The sequence below is a fragment of the Nerophis ophidion genome, unplaced genomic scaffold (genome assembly GCF_033978795.1).
Source record: "Nerophis ophidion isolate RoL-2023_Sa unplaced genomic scaffold, RoL_Noph_v1.0 HiC_scaffold_127, whole genome shotgun sequence".
Taxonomy (NCBI): Eukaryota; Metazoa; Chordata; class Actinopteri; order Syngnathiformes; family Syngnathidae; genus Nerophis; species Nerophis ophidion.
Genome location: NW_026907049.1, coordinates 22,697 through 40,559, shown reverse-complemented (window position 1 = coordinate 40,559; position 17,863 = coordinate 22,697). Strand labels below are relative to the sequence as shown.

General features: G+C 39.7%; 1 protein-coding gene across 1 annotated transcript; it reads left to right on the top strand.

Moving 5' to 3' along the window:
* Nucleotides 1–1,647: 1,647 nt before the first annotated feature.
* Nucleotides 1,648–16,266, top strand: LOC133547490 (zinc finger protein 180-like). Its single transcript, XM_061893178.1, has 3 exons — nucleotides 1,648–2,048; nucleotides 3,048–3,314; nucleotides 13,986–16,266. Exons 1-3 carry the CDS (start codon nucleotides 1,946–1,948, stop codon nucleotides 14,957–14,959), a joined length of 1,344 nt encoding a protein of 447 aa, XP_061749162.1. The 5' UTR covers nucleotides 1,648–1,945; the 3' UTR covers nucleotides 14,960–16,266.
* Nucleotides 16,267–17,863: the final 1,597 nt, after the last annotated feature.

The window sequence follows — 17,863 nt, the reverse complement described above, 5'->3', positions numbered from 1 at the left end:
AAAGCCAACTTATTCATGCAGCTCGGCACAGTTCTTCCTACGGGTAACCACAAACAACAACAAAACAGTCATTTCACCAAATGATCTACATTTTCCATTTTAAATTTTCAAAACAGAGACATACAACTTATTTTCGTAAAAATATTCAAATATTTAACAATGTATTGAAACAACAGTAGCATAAGGAAAGAAAAAAAGAAACAAAATAAATATTACACTTATGATATTATTTTTGTTTTTGATGATCATTTGTTTTATAATGTATTTTAGAATGTAGGAGGTTTTCATGTCCTCTTTAAATTTCAATTGGCATTACATATATTATATCTATACATCTATATCTGGAAGCACGGCGGGGGAGGGGTTAGTGCGTCTGTGTCACAATACGAAAGTCCTGAGTAGTCAGGGTTCAATCCCGGGCTCGGGATTTTTCTGTGTGGAGTTTGCATGTCCTCCCCGTGAATGTGTGGGTTCCCTCCAGGTACTCCGGCTTCCTCCCACTTCCAAACACATGCACCTGGGGATAGGCCCCTCCCACTTCCAAAGACATGCACCTGGGGATAGGCCCCTCCCACCTCCAAAGACATGCACCTGGCGACAGGTTGATTGGCAACACTAAATTGGCCCTAGTGTGTGTGTGAGTGTGAGTGTGAATGTTGTCTGTCTATCTGTGTTGGTCCTGCGATAAGGTGGGGACTTGTCCAGGGTGTACGCCGCCTTCCGCCCAATTGTAGCTGAAATAGGCACCAGCACCCCCCCTCCCAGCCCCACCCCCCGCAACCCCAAAAGGGAATAAGCGGTAGAAAATGGAAAGAGAGATAGATCCATCTATCTATCTATCTATCAATCGATAGATGGATATAATATATATAATGCCACCCTCGGGCAGACGCCATAGGGTGCTAAAAGCTGGTACAAATTCACTAAAAATCAGCTTTTACCCAAGAGCCATAGTAGCACAATATGTCCTTCATGTCCTCATGTGTCATGTTTTTAATTTCTTTCAATTTTTTCGGACTGTAATAAGCAATAATGTTATATGCATGTGTGTGTATATATTCATATGCATGCATGTATGCATCTGTGTGGATATATATACATATATAGATACATCTCTTATTTCTATCTACCTTTTTTTTGTACTATTTATATTACCATATTGTACATGCACCTTTGGGGATCTGCTCCAATTTCGTTGTTCTTTGAACCTGTTCACTGCGATAATGACAATAAAACTCTATTCTATTCTATTCTATTCAAAGGAAATTTGAAAAGAACATGAAAACCTCCCACATTCTAAATTACATTATAAAAACGATTAACATCAAAAACAAAAATAATATCATTAATGTAATATTAATTTTGTTTCTTTTTTGTCATTCCTTATGCTACTGTTGTTTGAATACATTTTTAAATATTGAATTTTTTTTACAGAAATAAGTTTTATGTCTTAACTATGAAAATTTGAAATGGACAATTTTACTTTTATTTTCATAATAAGTAAATAGTATATAATAAAATATTTTTACCGGTGGCGGAAAGCTGGTTTTACTTATTTCTCTCGCGAGATTTGGAAAATAGCTGCTTACTTGTTTCTCTCGCGAGATCTGACAACACTGCGCGCGAACCAAACACGGCGAGGATAAAGCAAGATGGCGTCTGACGGTGAAGACGTTATTGCAGTCGTCACAGTTCAGTGTTCTTAATCTGTGCCTCCATGTACACATATATGTCCTTTATTACACTCTAGTAAATAGAGTAAACATCGTTAATAACTGTTTGCATCCGGTTATATTAGTCTGAGCGCACTTTGATGCTTCTCGAGCTAGCTTAGCCTGCTAGTTAGCTTAGCTTGTTAGCTGCTAACAAAGAGAGGCGGAAGTGATCAAAACACATCACTAAGTAGAGATCAAGTGTGAGTGTAAAGTGTTGTGATTGTGTGAAAATGTGCCAAAGAACCACAGCAGAGTACGAGGAGGAACTTTGTCCAACAAAAGAGGAGAAGGAGCGACAACATGAAAAACATCAAGTTGTGTTACACAGAACAGGTTTGTTTACTTCTTACTCTCACATCTTTACTAACTTTATATTTCATTATTAACACTATTCCTAAATGGATTGTCTGTAGGAAGATTAATTGTCATTTGAGGATGATGCACTAATTGTTTTACATTGTTGACAAGAAGGAGACAGTGCCAGACACACAATATTTAAGAGAGGTTGATGTTTGTAACAATGTGTATCAACATGTTTACACAAAACTCACACAGTCACCGGGGGAATATTCCAGAGAGCAAGTTAAGTGCAAAGTCCTGAGTATGTAAAGCTTAAGAGTTTTACCTCCAAAAATAAGAGAGGTAAGACAAAGTCAGAGTCAGTTACCATGGTGACTGACTCTGTTAACCTAGCCTGATAGCTGGCAGGTTTGACGAGTTATATATGTGTGTCAAAGCATACTGACCTGTTATTTCCTTCATGTCGGTGCACCCTCCCTGAGATCGGTAGGTTGTGAGTTCAAACCCCAACCCAGTCATACCAAATACTATAAAAATGGGACCCATTACTTCTCTGCCTTGCACTCAGCATCAAGGGTTGTAATTGGGGTTTAATCACCATAAAAGTTATTCCCGGGCATGGCCACCGCTGCTGCTCACTGCTCCCCTCACCTCCCAGGGTGTGATCAAGGGTGATGGGCCAAATGCAGGGAATAATCTCCCCACACCCAGTGTGTGTATGACAATCATTGGTACTTTGACTTTTTAATGTGGCTGTGATTGTCAAAAAAACAAAGCCTGATCTAAAGATAACATTTTGATCTCATACTATCTCAAACCAATTGACTGTTCATTATTAAGTGAAATGTTTTATAGTCGCTTAAATTTGTCTTTAACCAAGCAACACTGTTTTATTCAGTTACTCAACTAATCGGAAAATTTCCAGTAGAACACTTGATTAATAAAATTTTCAATAGCCACAGCCCTATATTTCATGTACAATTTAATATTCAGCATGTAGAAGTTAAAATGTGTTTTGTTTGTGTCCTGTAGACATCCATCAGCTGATTGGACACCAAGAAGAATGTCTCCCTCATCTGCAGGGGGACAGTTTCACTTTAGAGTATCCACAGCTCTCACATTTTAAAGGGGACAAAGATGAGCCACAGCCCTCTTATTTCAAAGAGGAAGAGGAGGGAGAGTGTCTTCTAGGGCAGGAGGAGGCTGATGTCAGCAAGTTTCCACTGACTGTTGTCTCTGTGAAGACTGAAGAGCATGAAGACAAACCACCAGAGTCCTCACAGCTTCATCACAGTCCAAGTAAGCACAACATCCACATATCATCTAATACAATGTTTGTGACACATGTTCAACTGGGGGCCACATTTAGGACTAAAGATGGAGATAAACATACTCATCAATCATCAACAGTGTAATTGCTGGGGTGTAACCATGTGACCTAGAGGCCGTCCTCCTTACCTCACGTGGTCAAATGAAGGCAAACATTCAATATGGCTACTGTTTATTTACCTTTAGCAGCACATATGTCAGCATATTTCAAAGGTTTAGTGGTGAAGATAAGAGATGTACACCAAGTACCATTTTTTTAGTACTGGTTCCTAATGATGTTGTCCATGAGGACCGTGAAGATTCTGGACTAACGGCACAACTATTTGTATTTTTAATTCCAGCTGACTGACATAACTATGATACATTTTCACACTGAGTTCAGCTGCCGCTGCTACACATTACAATCAGCTTTGAATGATGAAAAATAAGGAAGCAACCAAAGTTAGATGTGTGTGTTATTGAGAAGAAGATGACATAACTGCATTTCACCTTGCACTGCACACATAGTTGACTTCTTTAAATTTTCCTGAAGGAACTCTCCTGAAGGAATCAATGAAGTACTATCTATCTATCTATTTAAGACTTCAAATAAACAGCTGCTGATAAAAGACTTCCCTGCTTTAAAATGTTACAGAACATCATGTTGGAGGTGTTCAAACTCTTGTGCTAATAGAAATGCTATTTAAAATGCCTTTTTTCCAGGTTTTTATTTCCACAAATGACATGTAGTACCGACAAGAGTACTGATAAATACTGGTATCGATAAGGAATATTTATTAGGGTATCATATCCATGAATCTATAAATTTACATCCCTACTGAAAATACAAGCCAGATATCTTAAAAAAATAAAATCATTTTTTATTTGGATTTAGTTACTACTCCGCTGTCCAGCAATGTCTCAACACCGTTGAGAGATGAATTAATGTAGTTTATTTTTACTAATTAGCTATGTTTTGTTGATGTTAAACATCAGAATCAGACACATTTTTATTAACCCCCGAGGGGAAATTAAAATGTTCAGCAGAATCCCATTCAAGGTCAGACAAACATTCTAGGGAGACAGAACAGGATCGCTGACGGGTCTGCCAACTTGCGGCGCCCCTTGCAAAAAAGGTGAGATACATACAGGTAAACAAGTGGGGGCAATGAGAGAAAAAAAAAAAAATCGGTCCAAGCCTGGGCCCCTGGAGAGGGGGTCCAGACTGAGGCCAAGGGAAGAAAACAACTCATTGCCATAGCACACATTCCTCTTTCATGTGTGTAAGAGGGAAACATCAAACAGGACAAAGGACATTAAAAGAGCAGAGCTGATGCAACCAGCCACTTCTACATACAGCTATGAATAAAAAGTAAAAGAAACATATACAATGTGGTGGCTTTTGCGGTGTCCCACGCCATCGTCTGCTGGGGTGAAGGGAGCTTGGCCAGAGACGGGAGCAGACCCAACAAAGCAACCAAGAGAGCCGACTCCACTCTTGGCCGCCAAACCAAGTCTCGGCCAGTGTCCAGTCCGCATGGATGAGTGAGGATATGTCCAAAGAGACCGAGGTGTCCGATACCTGCTCATTCAGCCAAGACACTGTGAAGCTTTTCCGTCCCGGCGCTCAGTGCTAGCTCCGCAGTCCTGTCTCTTCATCTGCATCTCCTCCAGTCTCTCCAAACGGAGTCTGGTGTGGCAGAAACCCAGCAGCTGGTCTCCATGGCCAAAAGGCTCTCGGGAGGCAGATCCAGAAGTTCACAAAAAAGCACCGCAGAAGTCACGAAAGTGCCACCCCTTGTCACACAGTCCAAAAAGGTCCGGACCAAAAGGCAAAAAAAATAAAAATAATAATACACATATATATATATATATATGTATATATATATATAAACATGAAAATAAGAGGGAAACACAAAAGGATGACACAAGAGCACAGAGTTCCTGCCAACAGCAGCCACTACAGGGTTGCCATCTTGGGGGGGAAAAAAAAAAATTGCAGCATACCAGCTACAACAACACACAAATCATAAAAGTTTCCTAAAGGAAAATGTTCATATTTAAATAAGTAGAGTAAATAAATCATAAAGAGGATTTTACAGTTTAAATGCAAATGTTGATGCTCCTCTTAGACACTGTTCTTTGTTCTCTTTCGGGTGTACAAGCAGCTGTCTTGTTTGTATGTAAGTGTTTTACTGCTGTGTTTATTTTTTTCATGAGTTTTTGTATTGCTTCGCTGATGTACCGTATGGTTTTGACATCTTGAAAGTCAACGTGGGGACTGATGAGATCCTCAGAGACAGAACAGCGGCAAACAGCTTCCCGCCAAGAAAAAGAAGAGGGCCAAGAAAAAAGTGTCGGCCGACAAGGGCAAGAAGAGCGACGCCCAAGCAGGACGCTCCTCGTCCAGCCCCAAGAAGTCCAGAGCGGGGAGCAAGTCCAAGGCCATCGTCATGGACTCCAGCACAGACGACGAGAAGCATGACGAGGAAGAGAAGTTGACGGCGAGGGACAAGTGGTCGGAAAAAGAGGAAGAGTCGTTGGAAAAAGAGTTGAAAACTTACCTGCAGGACTAAGTGTGGACTTGGATCTTCAATCCGCCAAACTCTTCTCACATGGGAGGAGTGTGGGAAAGACTAATTGGCATCACGCGCCGTATCCTGGATGCATTGCTCCTTAAGGAGGGAGGCTCTCACCTTTCTCATGAGGTGCTCACCACTCTCATGGCTGAGGTCATGGCAATTATAAACGCAAGACCTCTCATTCCAGTTTCAACTAAACCAGAGATGCCAGCAATACTAACACCTGCAACCTTGCTGACACTGAAGAGAGACGTCATATCTGCACCGCCAGGAGACTTCAACGTGAAAGACATCCACTCACAACAATGGCGGAAAGTCCAATCTCTCTCTGATAGATCCGGGAAGCGATGGAAACAAGAATACCTGTCAACCATACAAACTAGGAGAAGAGACTCGGCTGAACGCCGCTGTGCTACCTCCAGCACGAGCCCCCCCTTCCACAAGCGGATGCCAGACGCTCTCTCTACGGTCTAAAACTACCTCTAGGGGGGAGTGGGGGTAGGAACTGAAAGAGGTAGACAGGGTGGGAGGAAAAGTCACAGGTGGAGGGGTTTCAGAGGGGACTCTGCCACCACCATTGCCCCAATAATCACACATATAATAAACTTCTCAATCAAACAAGGCCAGTTACCCAAGGATTTCAAGATAGCAAGAGTAACCCCCCTTTATAAAAAAAGGAAGCAAATTAGAACCTGGTAACTACCGACCTGTTTCTATGCTCAGTTCCATTTTGAAAGTAATGGAAAAAATAGTTTATGAACACGTTGATGGATACCTTGCTACTAATAAACTAATGTACAAATTCCAATCCGGCTTCAGAACTAAGCACTCCACTGACACATGCCTTCTCTAACTGAGGTGGACGCGGGCAAATACTGCGGCATGGTCATGCTGGACATTCAGAAGGCCTTTGACACCGTTAACCACGCTATACTGTTGGATAAGCTCAGAGCAATCGGATTCGATGAAACCTCATCAAGCTGGATGCAATCTTACTTGGAGGGGAAGAAACAGGTGGTAGAGGTGCCCCTCCCCTCTCAGTAAGCTGTGGAGTCCCCCAAGGCAGTATACTAGGACCTTTACTGTTCCTAATATACGTAAATGACATGCCATCAGCATGACACTGTGAATTCTTCCTGTTTGTGGATGACTCGGCCCTGCTGGTATCCGGCAAGGACAAGTCACAGGTGGAACACATCCTCAGTGCTGAACTACTTAATATTTGCACCTGGCTCTCTGACAACAAGCTATCCATACACTTAGGTAAAACGGAATCCATCCTATATGGGTCCCATATCAACCTTAAAGGGGAACATTATCACCAGACCTATGTAAGCGTCAATATATACCTTGATGTTGCAGAAAAAAGACCATATATTTTTTTAACCGATTTCCGAACTCTAAATGGGTGAATTTTGGCGAATTAAACGCCTCTCTGTTTATCGCTCTCGGAGTGATGACGTCAGAACGTGACGTCACCTAGGTAGAGAACAGCATTTTTCTCCACCACATTACAAACACAAGTCAAATCAGCTCTGTTATTTTCCGTTTTTTCGACTGTTTTCCGGTACCTTGGAGACATCATGCCTCGTCGGTGTGTTGTCGGAGGGTGTAACAACACGATCAGGGAATGATTCTAGTTGATTTATGTAGAATGTGCATCGATTAGCACGGCATGCTAATCGATGCTAACATGCTATTTAGGCTAGCTGTGTATACATATTGCAGCATTACGCCTCATTTGTAGCTATATTTACATCCAGCCTTTCCCTCCACCCACATTTAATGTCAAAAAAACACATCCTAATCGACGGATTTAAGTTGCTCCAGTGTCAAGAAATGCGAAAGTCCCTCGTTTGGTTTTTACCGGCGATGCTACGACAGAGATGGCAAGAATGTGTGGATATCATGCGACACTCAAAGCAGATGCATTCACAACGATAAAGTCAACGAAATCACAAAGGTGAGTTTTGTTGATGTTGTTGACTTATGTGCTAATCAAACATATGCTAACATGCTATTTAGGCTAGCTGTATGTACATTTGAAACCATATTTACATCCACCGTTTCCTTCCACCCACATTTAATGCAAAACAAACACTTACCAATCGACGGATTTAAGTTGCTCCAGTGTCACAAGATGCGAAAGTCCTGATCGTTTGGTCCGCACATTTTACCGGCGATGCTAACGCAGACATGGCCGAATAGCGTCAATAGCTATTCGCTCAATAGCTGCAGTTTCTTCTTCAATTTCATTTACGCTATCTGCCTCCATACTCCTACCATCCATTTTAATACATGCATAATCTGTTTAATCGCTAAAGCCGCTGAAATCCGAGGCTGAATCCGGGCTAATGTCGCTATATCTTGCTATGGTAACCGCCATGTTGTTTGTATTGGCATCGCTATCTGACGTCACAGGAAAATGAACAGTGGCTTCGCACATAACGAAAATCAATCACGTTAAAGCTTTTTTTTAGGTATATTCCGGGACGGGTAAAATTCTGAAAAAAACTTCGAAAAATAAAATAAGCCACTGGGAACTGATTTTTAGTGGTTTTAACCCTTTTTAAATTGTGATAATGTTCCCCTTTAAGAAAGTCATTGATTTCACTATAAAAGTGGGTGACATTGTTATCACCTGGAAAGATGAGATCACCTACCTAGGTTCCATTCTAGAAGCTAATCTTTCCTGCGATAAAATGGCAACCAAGGTAATCAAAAAGGTCAACCAAAGAACGAGATTCCTCTACAGAATCTCCTCTCTGGTCAACAAAAGCACCTTGAATATTCTAGCGGGAACTCTCATTTAACCTTTTTTCGATTACGCTTGCTCCTCCTGGTACCTTAGCACCTCCAAAACCCTTAAATCTAGACTCCAAACATCCCAGAATAAGCTAGTCCGGTTACTTTTAGACCTCCACGCCAGATCACACCTCACTCCAACCCACTTCTCCAAAGTGGGCTGGCTCAGGGTGGAGGACAGAGTAAAACAACTTGCACTGAGCCTAGTCTATAAAATCCGCTACACCTCCCTGAAACCGAAGTACATGTCCAACTACTTCCTGACCGCCATAACCACAACACCAGGGGGAGCTCCACAAACCACGTTAAACCCAGATTCCGATCTAACAAAGGTCTTAACTCATTATCCTTCTATGCCACATCAATGTGGAATGCACTCCCAACAGGTATAAAAGTAAGTGCATCTCTATCCTCCTTCAAAACCGCTCTAAAACAACACCTCCAGGCAACTTCAACCCTTTACTAATACCCTCCTCCATTTACATCCCATCTCCCCGGATTATAAATAACCTAATGTAAATAATCAAATGTACTTCTAATGTATATACTTGTTCTTATGCTATCTGAACTCACTATGTTCTCTGGTAGCTGTACATATCTTACTGTAAGACCTACACTGTTTCAATGTCCATTTCTCTGTTGATGCAATTGTTGATAACTGAAGTACTGATATCAACCAAAGCTCCTCATCCCACCCCCAGATTGTAAATAATGTAAATAATTCAATGTATATACTATGATGATTAACCTGTGTGATGACTGTATTATGCTGATAGTATATATTTGTACCATGAATTGATTAACGTGGACCCCGACTTAAACAAGTTGAAAAACTTATCGGGGTGTTACCATTTAGTGGTCAATTGTACGGAATATGTACTGAACTGTGCAATCTACTAATACAAGTATAAATCAATCAAGCAATCAAATTCAGAAAATAAAGACTTATACTGTGATTGAAAACAAATGTCTTTAAGGAGTGTAAGATTGTCATGTATGTCCCCTGTGGACGACTGAGGGAGTGCCTGCTCTAAAAACAATTCTTAATCCCCACTATGTTCTGGGGACGTAAGAGGGCTGACGTCACGGGTGCAGTACCCGTGACTACCAGACCAGCCGGAGGAGTCAATAGTAGAAAAACAAAAAGGATTACCAGGCGTGTATGGTGAGTCCTGGACAAGTTGAAAGTGGCTGTGTCCGTGAAGGGGTGATGGTGGAGTTAGCGTGTCTCTGTCGCTAGGCGATGCCCTTCGCCGCGGCTTCCGCCTCTGCCGACGCATGCGAGGGGGTGGGGTGAGACGGGGCGTTGCCGGACCTAGTGGAGTCAAGCGGGACTTGGAGACCTCCAAGCCCCAAGATCATCACATACGGCGCGCCGCGGAATGTCCCAGCCTGCATCGCTTGGGCTAACCTCCACGTTATCCTGTCGAATTCTTCGACTTCCGCTGCGAGAGAAGCTTCATTAGCTCGGACTTTACTGTGACATCTTGCTGGTATCGTGGTGAAAAGTTATTCTCTCGTGGGTGCAGTGGAGGATGGAACACAGCGTGAGGGTAAGGATAATGATTTATTATACACTACAAAAACAATTTTTGAACAAAAAACACTTGCACAAGGCACTGAAAACAAAACAAACAGAACTAACGTGGAAGCTAAAAGGAACAAAAAGCGCTAGTATATAAACTACGGACAAGCAAACAATATAGCATGGAAGCTAATCGTATAACAAAAAGTATTTTACTACAATCGGGAAATGTGACGTCATCTGTTGCGTGTAGCAAACTAAACTCCGAGAACAAAAGGCAAACAAAGACAGGCATATATAGGGGCAGAAATAATCAGAGGCAGCTGCACGTGATCAAAAACAACAAACAGGTGACACTAAATGCGTAACTAGGCAACCGAAACAAACCAGGAAGTACCACCAGAAACTAAAGACGTCAAATACAAAACAGGCTGTGATAACAAAACAGAACAATGACATGGTCCAAGACGTGGACCATGACACCTAAATGGATTCATCTGCTTTGTAACTTTATTAGAACGTCCTGGATTGGTTGTTTGCTGTCTGCCAAGCTGTATAACCTCAACACATATAGTGAGGGCAGAACAACACTCAATAAACGTTTGGGAACTGAGGAAACTAATTGTTGAAGCTTTGAAAGTGGTATTTTTTACCATTATTGCTTGATGTACAGCTTCAGTTGTTCAACAGTCTTGTCGTATTTTACGCTTCATAATGCGCCACACATTTTTGATGGGAGACATGTCTGGACTGCAGGCGGGCCAGGAAAGTACCCGCACTCTTTTACTACGAAGCCACGCTGTTGTAACACATGGCTTGGCATTGTTTTGCTGAAATAAGCAGAGACGTCCATGTTAACGTTGCTTGGATGACAACATATGGTGCTCCAAAACCTGTATGGACCATTCAGCATTAATGGTGCCTTCACAGATGTGTAAGTTACCCATGCCTTGGGCACTAATACACCCTCATACCATCACACATGTGTAAGTTACCCATGCCTTGGGCACAAATACACCCTCATACCATCACACATGTGTAAGTTACCCATGTCTTGGGCACTAATACACCCTCATACCATCACACATGTGTAAGTTACCCATGCCTTGGGCACAAATACACCCTCATACCATCACAGATGTGTAAGTTACCCATGCCTTGGGCACTAATACACCCTCATACCATCACACATGTGTAAGTTACCCATGCCTTGGGCACAAATACACCCTCATACCATCACACATGCTGGCTTTTGAACTCTGCGCCTAGAACAATCCGGATGGTTATTTTCCTATTTGTTCCGGAGGACACCATGTCCACAGTTTCCAAATATAATTTGAAATGTGGACTCGTCAGACCACAGAACACTTTTCCACTTTGCATCAGTCCATCTTAGATGAGCTCGGGCCCAGAGAAACCAGCGGCGTTCCTGTGTGTTGTTGATAAATGATTTTCGCTTTGCATAGTAGAGTTTTAACTTGCACATACCGATGTAGCGACCAACTGTAGTTACTTACAGTGGTTTTATGAAGCGTTCCTGAGCCCGTGTGGTGATATCCTTTACACACTGACGTCAGTTTTTGATGCAGTACCACCTGAGGGATCAAAGGTCCGTAATATCATCGCTTACGTGCAGTGATTTCTCCAGATTCTCTGAACCTTTTGACGATTTTACGGACCGTAGATGGTAAAATCCCTGAATTCCTTTCAATAGCTCGTTGAGAAATGTTGTTCTGAAACTGTTCGACAATTTGTTTACAAATTGGTGACCCTCGCCCCATCCTTGTTTGTGAATTACTTAGCATTTCATGGAAGCTGCTTTTATACCCAATCATAGCACCCACCTGTTCCCAATTAGCCTGCACACCTGTGGGATGTTCCAAATAAGTGTTTGATGAGCAGTCCTCAACTTTATCAGTATCCATTACCACCTTTCCCAACTTCTTTGTTACGTGTTGCTGGCATCAAATTCCAAAGTTAATGATTATTTGCAAAAAAAAAAATGTTTATCAGTTTGAACATCAAATATGTTGTCTTTGTAGCATATTCAACTGAATATGGCTTGAAAATAATTTGCAAATCATTGTATTCTGTTTATATTTACATCTAACACAATTTCCCAACTCATATGGAAACAGGGTTTGTAGAATTAGCTTTCATTATCTTAGAGGTGAGAAAACAGTTCAGTATGTCAATATAGCAGCATAAGCTAGTTACTTCTGTGATCAACGCGCCGCTAAAAGTAGGTCCTTAATATTAGCGCTTATAATAACAATATCATTAATACTTGGTTAATATTCAGGTCACAAAATGTAAAATGAGTATTGTTGGCAATTTTTTTGGATGTTTTTTTGGAGGACTTTGTGGGTCTAATAGAGGAGCTCCCATTGACTCCAATGTTAGCTGATTTTTTGCTCATGATTATTTAATAATTAAATTTCATAAAAGTTTGAAACAAATGTCTTACATAAGGATTGTGAATGATAGGTGACATTTCTAAAAAGTGCAGTTTCCTTTGAATTTGTCAGATAAGTAAACAGCCCTTCAAATTAAAGATGTAAAACAATTGAGGTTGTTTATAGATATTATCCACTATGAAGTTACAGTCAAACGAAGCACACAAGGGAAAGTAAATAAATAAATAAATAAATGGGTTGTACTTGTATAGCGCTTTTCTACCTTCAAGGTACTCAAAGCGCTTTGACTCTACTTCCACATTTACCCATTCACACACACATTCACACACTGATGGAGGGAGCTGCCATGCAAGGCGCCAACCAGCAACCATCAGGAGCAAGGGTGAAGTGTCTTGCTCAGGACACAACGGACGTGACGAGGTTGGTTCTAGGTGGGATTTGAACCAGTGACCCTCGGGTTGCGCACGGCCACTCTCCCACTGCGCCACGCCGTCCCTAAAAGTACATTCATATACACATGAAGTACACACATGTGTAAGAATCATGTTAACCACCAAAATATTGTCTTGTTCTCCTAAAGCCAATATCGAGTATCCTTTGGTGAGCTGACCGTATCGTCACACCCTTAGTTAAAAGCACACCATCCCCATGACATGACACTTCCACGTGATGTAGAACAGTAGTCCCACATTTTAAACATACACACACATCTGAAGAATATTAAAATTAAATATATTTGGTGGGCCAAACAAAATGACTCGACGAACCAATGTTTGGTATGGGCGATATGACCTCAAATCTATATCCTAACAACAATATGTCACAATATATAATTTGATATATGATTGAGAATAGAATAATTTCAAAACTAGGTACAAAAGCTCCTAATTTGGCAGCTGACATATGCAGTAACATATTGTTCGTTTCTAATAGTATTATTTTGTCAAAACAGTTATTAATAATGTACTTGTTTATTTACTGTTAATATCTGGTTACTTTATTTGAGAAAATAATACTGGAAATGTAATATTTTACTGCATATTTCAGCAACTAAATTAGGAGCCTGTGTAGCCAGTTTTAAAATGGTTCTATCAGTAATTCTAAATGAAATACTGTATCGCAAAATCAATTTTAAACCATATCGTTCATCCATAGTAAAAAGTCCTGTCCTGGTTTTTGTTTCTTTTCCTGTGAATAATGTTGTAAAGAGCAGCGTGTTTGTGCGTCACTGAGATTTCAAGACAGTTCATACGATAACTTGTTTTTCCTAAGTGCATGTAAAAGTACTGAATGCATTGTGTGACTGAGCAGAGATGCTGTGTTTGTCTTGCAGATGTCTGTGAAGAACATCTTCACCCTGAGCAACAGAAGTGGAGCTTCAGGATGCGGACAGAGGAGCCGCAGCCCTCCCACATTAAGAAGGAAGAGGAATACACACTGATACCCCATTTTAAAAAGGAAGAGGAGGACCCACTGACACCCCATTTTAAAAAGGAAGAGGTGGATCCACTGACTCCTCACTCTAAGGAGGAAGAGGAGGACCCAGTGACCCCTTACATTAAAGAGGAAGAGGAGGAAGAGGGCATCAGTCAGCCTAAATGGTTGGAGGAGTTCCCAGTGACTGTGAAGAGTGAAGATGATGAGGTGAAAGGTGAAAGTGAGGAGAGGGGAGGGGGGGAGCCTCCAAGCAGCAGCTCAACACAACACATGACAACAGAAGCTGATGGAGACCACTGTGGAGGATCACAAGCAGACAAGCTCTTAGCTCCACTATCAGATAGTGAGGACACAACGTCACACTCTCCTGACACTGATGATGAAGACTCTAAAGATGATAAGACATGTCACACTGACAACACTCACTTCACATCTTCTCACTGTCACAAAACTTTTAAATACCATTGTCGTCTGAAATCACACACGAGAACACACACTGGAGAAAAACCTTTTTCTTGCTCAGAATGTGGTAAAGGTTTTACACGAAGTCAACATTTGAAAGTACACATGAGAACACACACTGGAGAAAGACCTTTTTTATGTTCAATCTGTGGTAAAGTTTTTATTCGAAGGTACTATTTAAAATCACACATGAGTACACACACTGGAGGAAAACATTGTTCCTGCTCAGAATGTGGTAAAAATTATACTCAAAGCCATAATTTGAAAACACACATGAGAATAGACACTGGAGAAAAACCTTTTTCATGTTCAATCTGTGGTAAAAATTTTACTCGAAGGCAAAATTTTAAAACACACATGACAAAACACACTGGAGAAAAAAAATGTTTCCTGCTCAGACTGTGGTAAAAGTATCGTACTAAATCAAAGTTTAAAAGTACATATGAGAACACACACTGGAGTAAAACGTTTTTCATGTTCAATCTGTGGTAAAGATTGTACTCAAAAGAAGCATTTCAAAGCACACATGACACTACACACTGGAGAAAAACCTTTTTCATGTTCAATCTTTGGTAAAAAATCTATTCGAAGGCAACATTTAAAAACACACATGAGAATACACACTGGAGAAAAACCTTGTTCCTTCTCATAATGTGGTAAAAGTTTTGTCATAAGACAAAGTTTAAAAGTAAAAATGAGAACACACGCTGGTGAAAAACCTTTCATATGTTCAGTATGTTGTAAAAGTTATATAGAAGGACGACAATTAAAATTACACATGATATAGCACTCTGGGGAAAAACCATACTCCTGTTCAAGCTGCGATAAAAGCTTTGGTCACCTAAGCACTCTTACAGTACACATGAGAAGACACCCAGGAGAGAAAGTGTTGAGTTGCAGTGTGTGTGGTGAAAGATTGTCTTCTAAGTAGCAGTGTAAGAAACACAAGTGTGCTGGTGAGAACAGCAGCAGCAAATGAAACTGCAGGATTTGAAATAAACTGTCCAGACTTTCATTTTGACTTTCTAACAACATCAGCACATATAACATGTGTGACATTGTTGTTTGTCTAACAATCTGTTTAATATGCGCCTACATTTATAGATTAGATATTTTATATTAATGCTTTTTTTCAGTCAAGTACATGAGTTAATATACACATTTGTGTACTTTGAAATGAACACAACAATTTGACTGAAAAGGTGAGAATAAACAGTACATACAATTATGTTACATACAATAAACATTGTATGTGTAAATATCCATAATTTACCTCTATACTTATTCATAATAGTGTTTTATATGTTTTTTGAAAAATGACGTGTTACATATTTTATTTTCTAATTGTAGATGATTCCATAGATGAACTCCTTTATATGATGTACATATTTGTTTTACATGTGTTCATACCTTTGCTTTTGAGTACACATAAATCCCTCTTAGTTCATATTTACTGGTTCACATCTGAAACATCTTCTGGACCACTTCTGGAAGCATATTATTATTTACTTTATACATCATTTGAACAGTTGTCTTTTATACAAGATCTTTTACTTTTATAATGTGTGATTTTTTGAATAATTTGTTGGGTCTCTATAATCCATTCTATTAGTTGTCTTTATTACTCTCTTGTGTAATATGAATATTGTTGTGTGATTGTTTTATATGTATGTCCCCAGACTTTTATGCAATAAACAATGTATGTTTCAACTGAAGTTGGCTACAATAATTCTAGTTAATATTTGTATGTATTTTATTCTCTTTAGTATTGCACTCCATTGTTTTATTGTTTTCTTTATATGACTTACATGTAGTGTCCAGCTTACTTCATCATCTATATTAACTCATACAAATGCGATTACCTTAATTCCTTTAATTTCAATATTATCCATCATAATTTGTGTTTTACATTTTTACAATCTTCAAATATGATGTATTTAGTTTTATTGAAGTTTAGTGATGGTTTATTGATGTGCAGCCATCTTTTTATGGTTAAGTTCTCTCTGGATAAAATAAAATGAGAGTTAAATCAAGCGGTAATGAAGATTATTATATACATAATTACACTCAGTAGTGACAATTAAAGACACTTCCATCCTGTTCATTTGAGCAAAGAAAAAGAGTAAAGTGTAATATTCTAAACAATAGAAGAATATTAATATCAGCAGTCAATATTCCAACATTGTGAAGCTGACCTATGGTAAAAAACATATTCAGCATTAAAGGCTTTATGAGAGTGATGTAATGATCAGAATCAGAAATACTTTATTAATCCCCACAGGGAATTTAAATTGTCAGCACTGTTATAAACATGTGAATATTCAAAGTAATAATGTATGATATGAATACCATAATAAATTGGTACGTTTGGGGATGTGTAATATTGTGTGTATGAACATCCTGAATGTTTTCATGCTAGAATAGTTTTAATTAGTAGAGAGTGAAACAAATGAGGCAGTAATGATAATAATGGTTTGTTTTAAGCCTGTTTATGAATAATTAAAGATAATTAAGATACCAAAATGTAGCTTACATCCTCAGTGAGCTGAACTCCAGCAGTAAAGATGAGAGAAATAATGTGGAAAGGTCAGAAGTCAAATGTTTCTTCAGGTGATACATGGAGCCTCTGCTGCCACCCAGCGGCCGTTGGAAAGAATGCATACATTTTGTTTTGACCTCCTTAAAGCTGCTTTTTACTTTCTCTCCTGTTTGTGTCCAAGTCTGTAGTGTGGGCCATAGGACAGAAGGAAGACATTTTGTTAATAGACTGTGGAGGGCAGCAATACACCTAAGATGTTCTACTAGTCTGCTGGAAATAGAAAAGAGGAGAAAGCAAGATGGCGTTTGATGGAGAAAGTCTAAACGTGGGCATTATTGTTCTGTATTTTTAATCAGTGCATACATGTGCACATATATGTCCTTTAATAGAGTAAACATCAAAAATAATTGTTTGTATCTGAATGCATTTTGTATTTAACACCACCATTCTTAAATATGTTGTTTGTAAGAATGTGGGTGTTGTTGAGAAGATGATGCAGGTGTTCTGTCCAATTTAGCTAACTGTAAAAATGTGTTATTTATTCTAGTTTATTTTTAACAATTAATTGTTTTCCTATATTATATTCTCCTCACTTTATCCAGACAGTCATTAGGACAAAAGACCCTGGGAGGAATTTGCCCTTTTAAAAAGGGAAACCTATTCACTGTGGCAGGACAGTATCAAGATGAATTGATCACATTTGTGTAATCGGCTACGAGGCATTTTATTGTCATTGTACAGCACTTACCTTTGGGCTGATACTGATACTGATA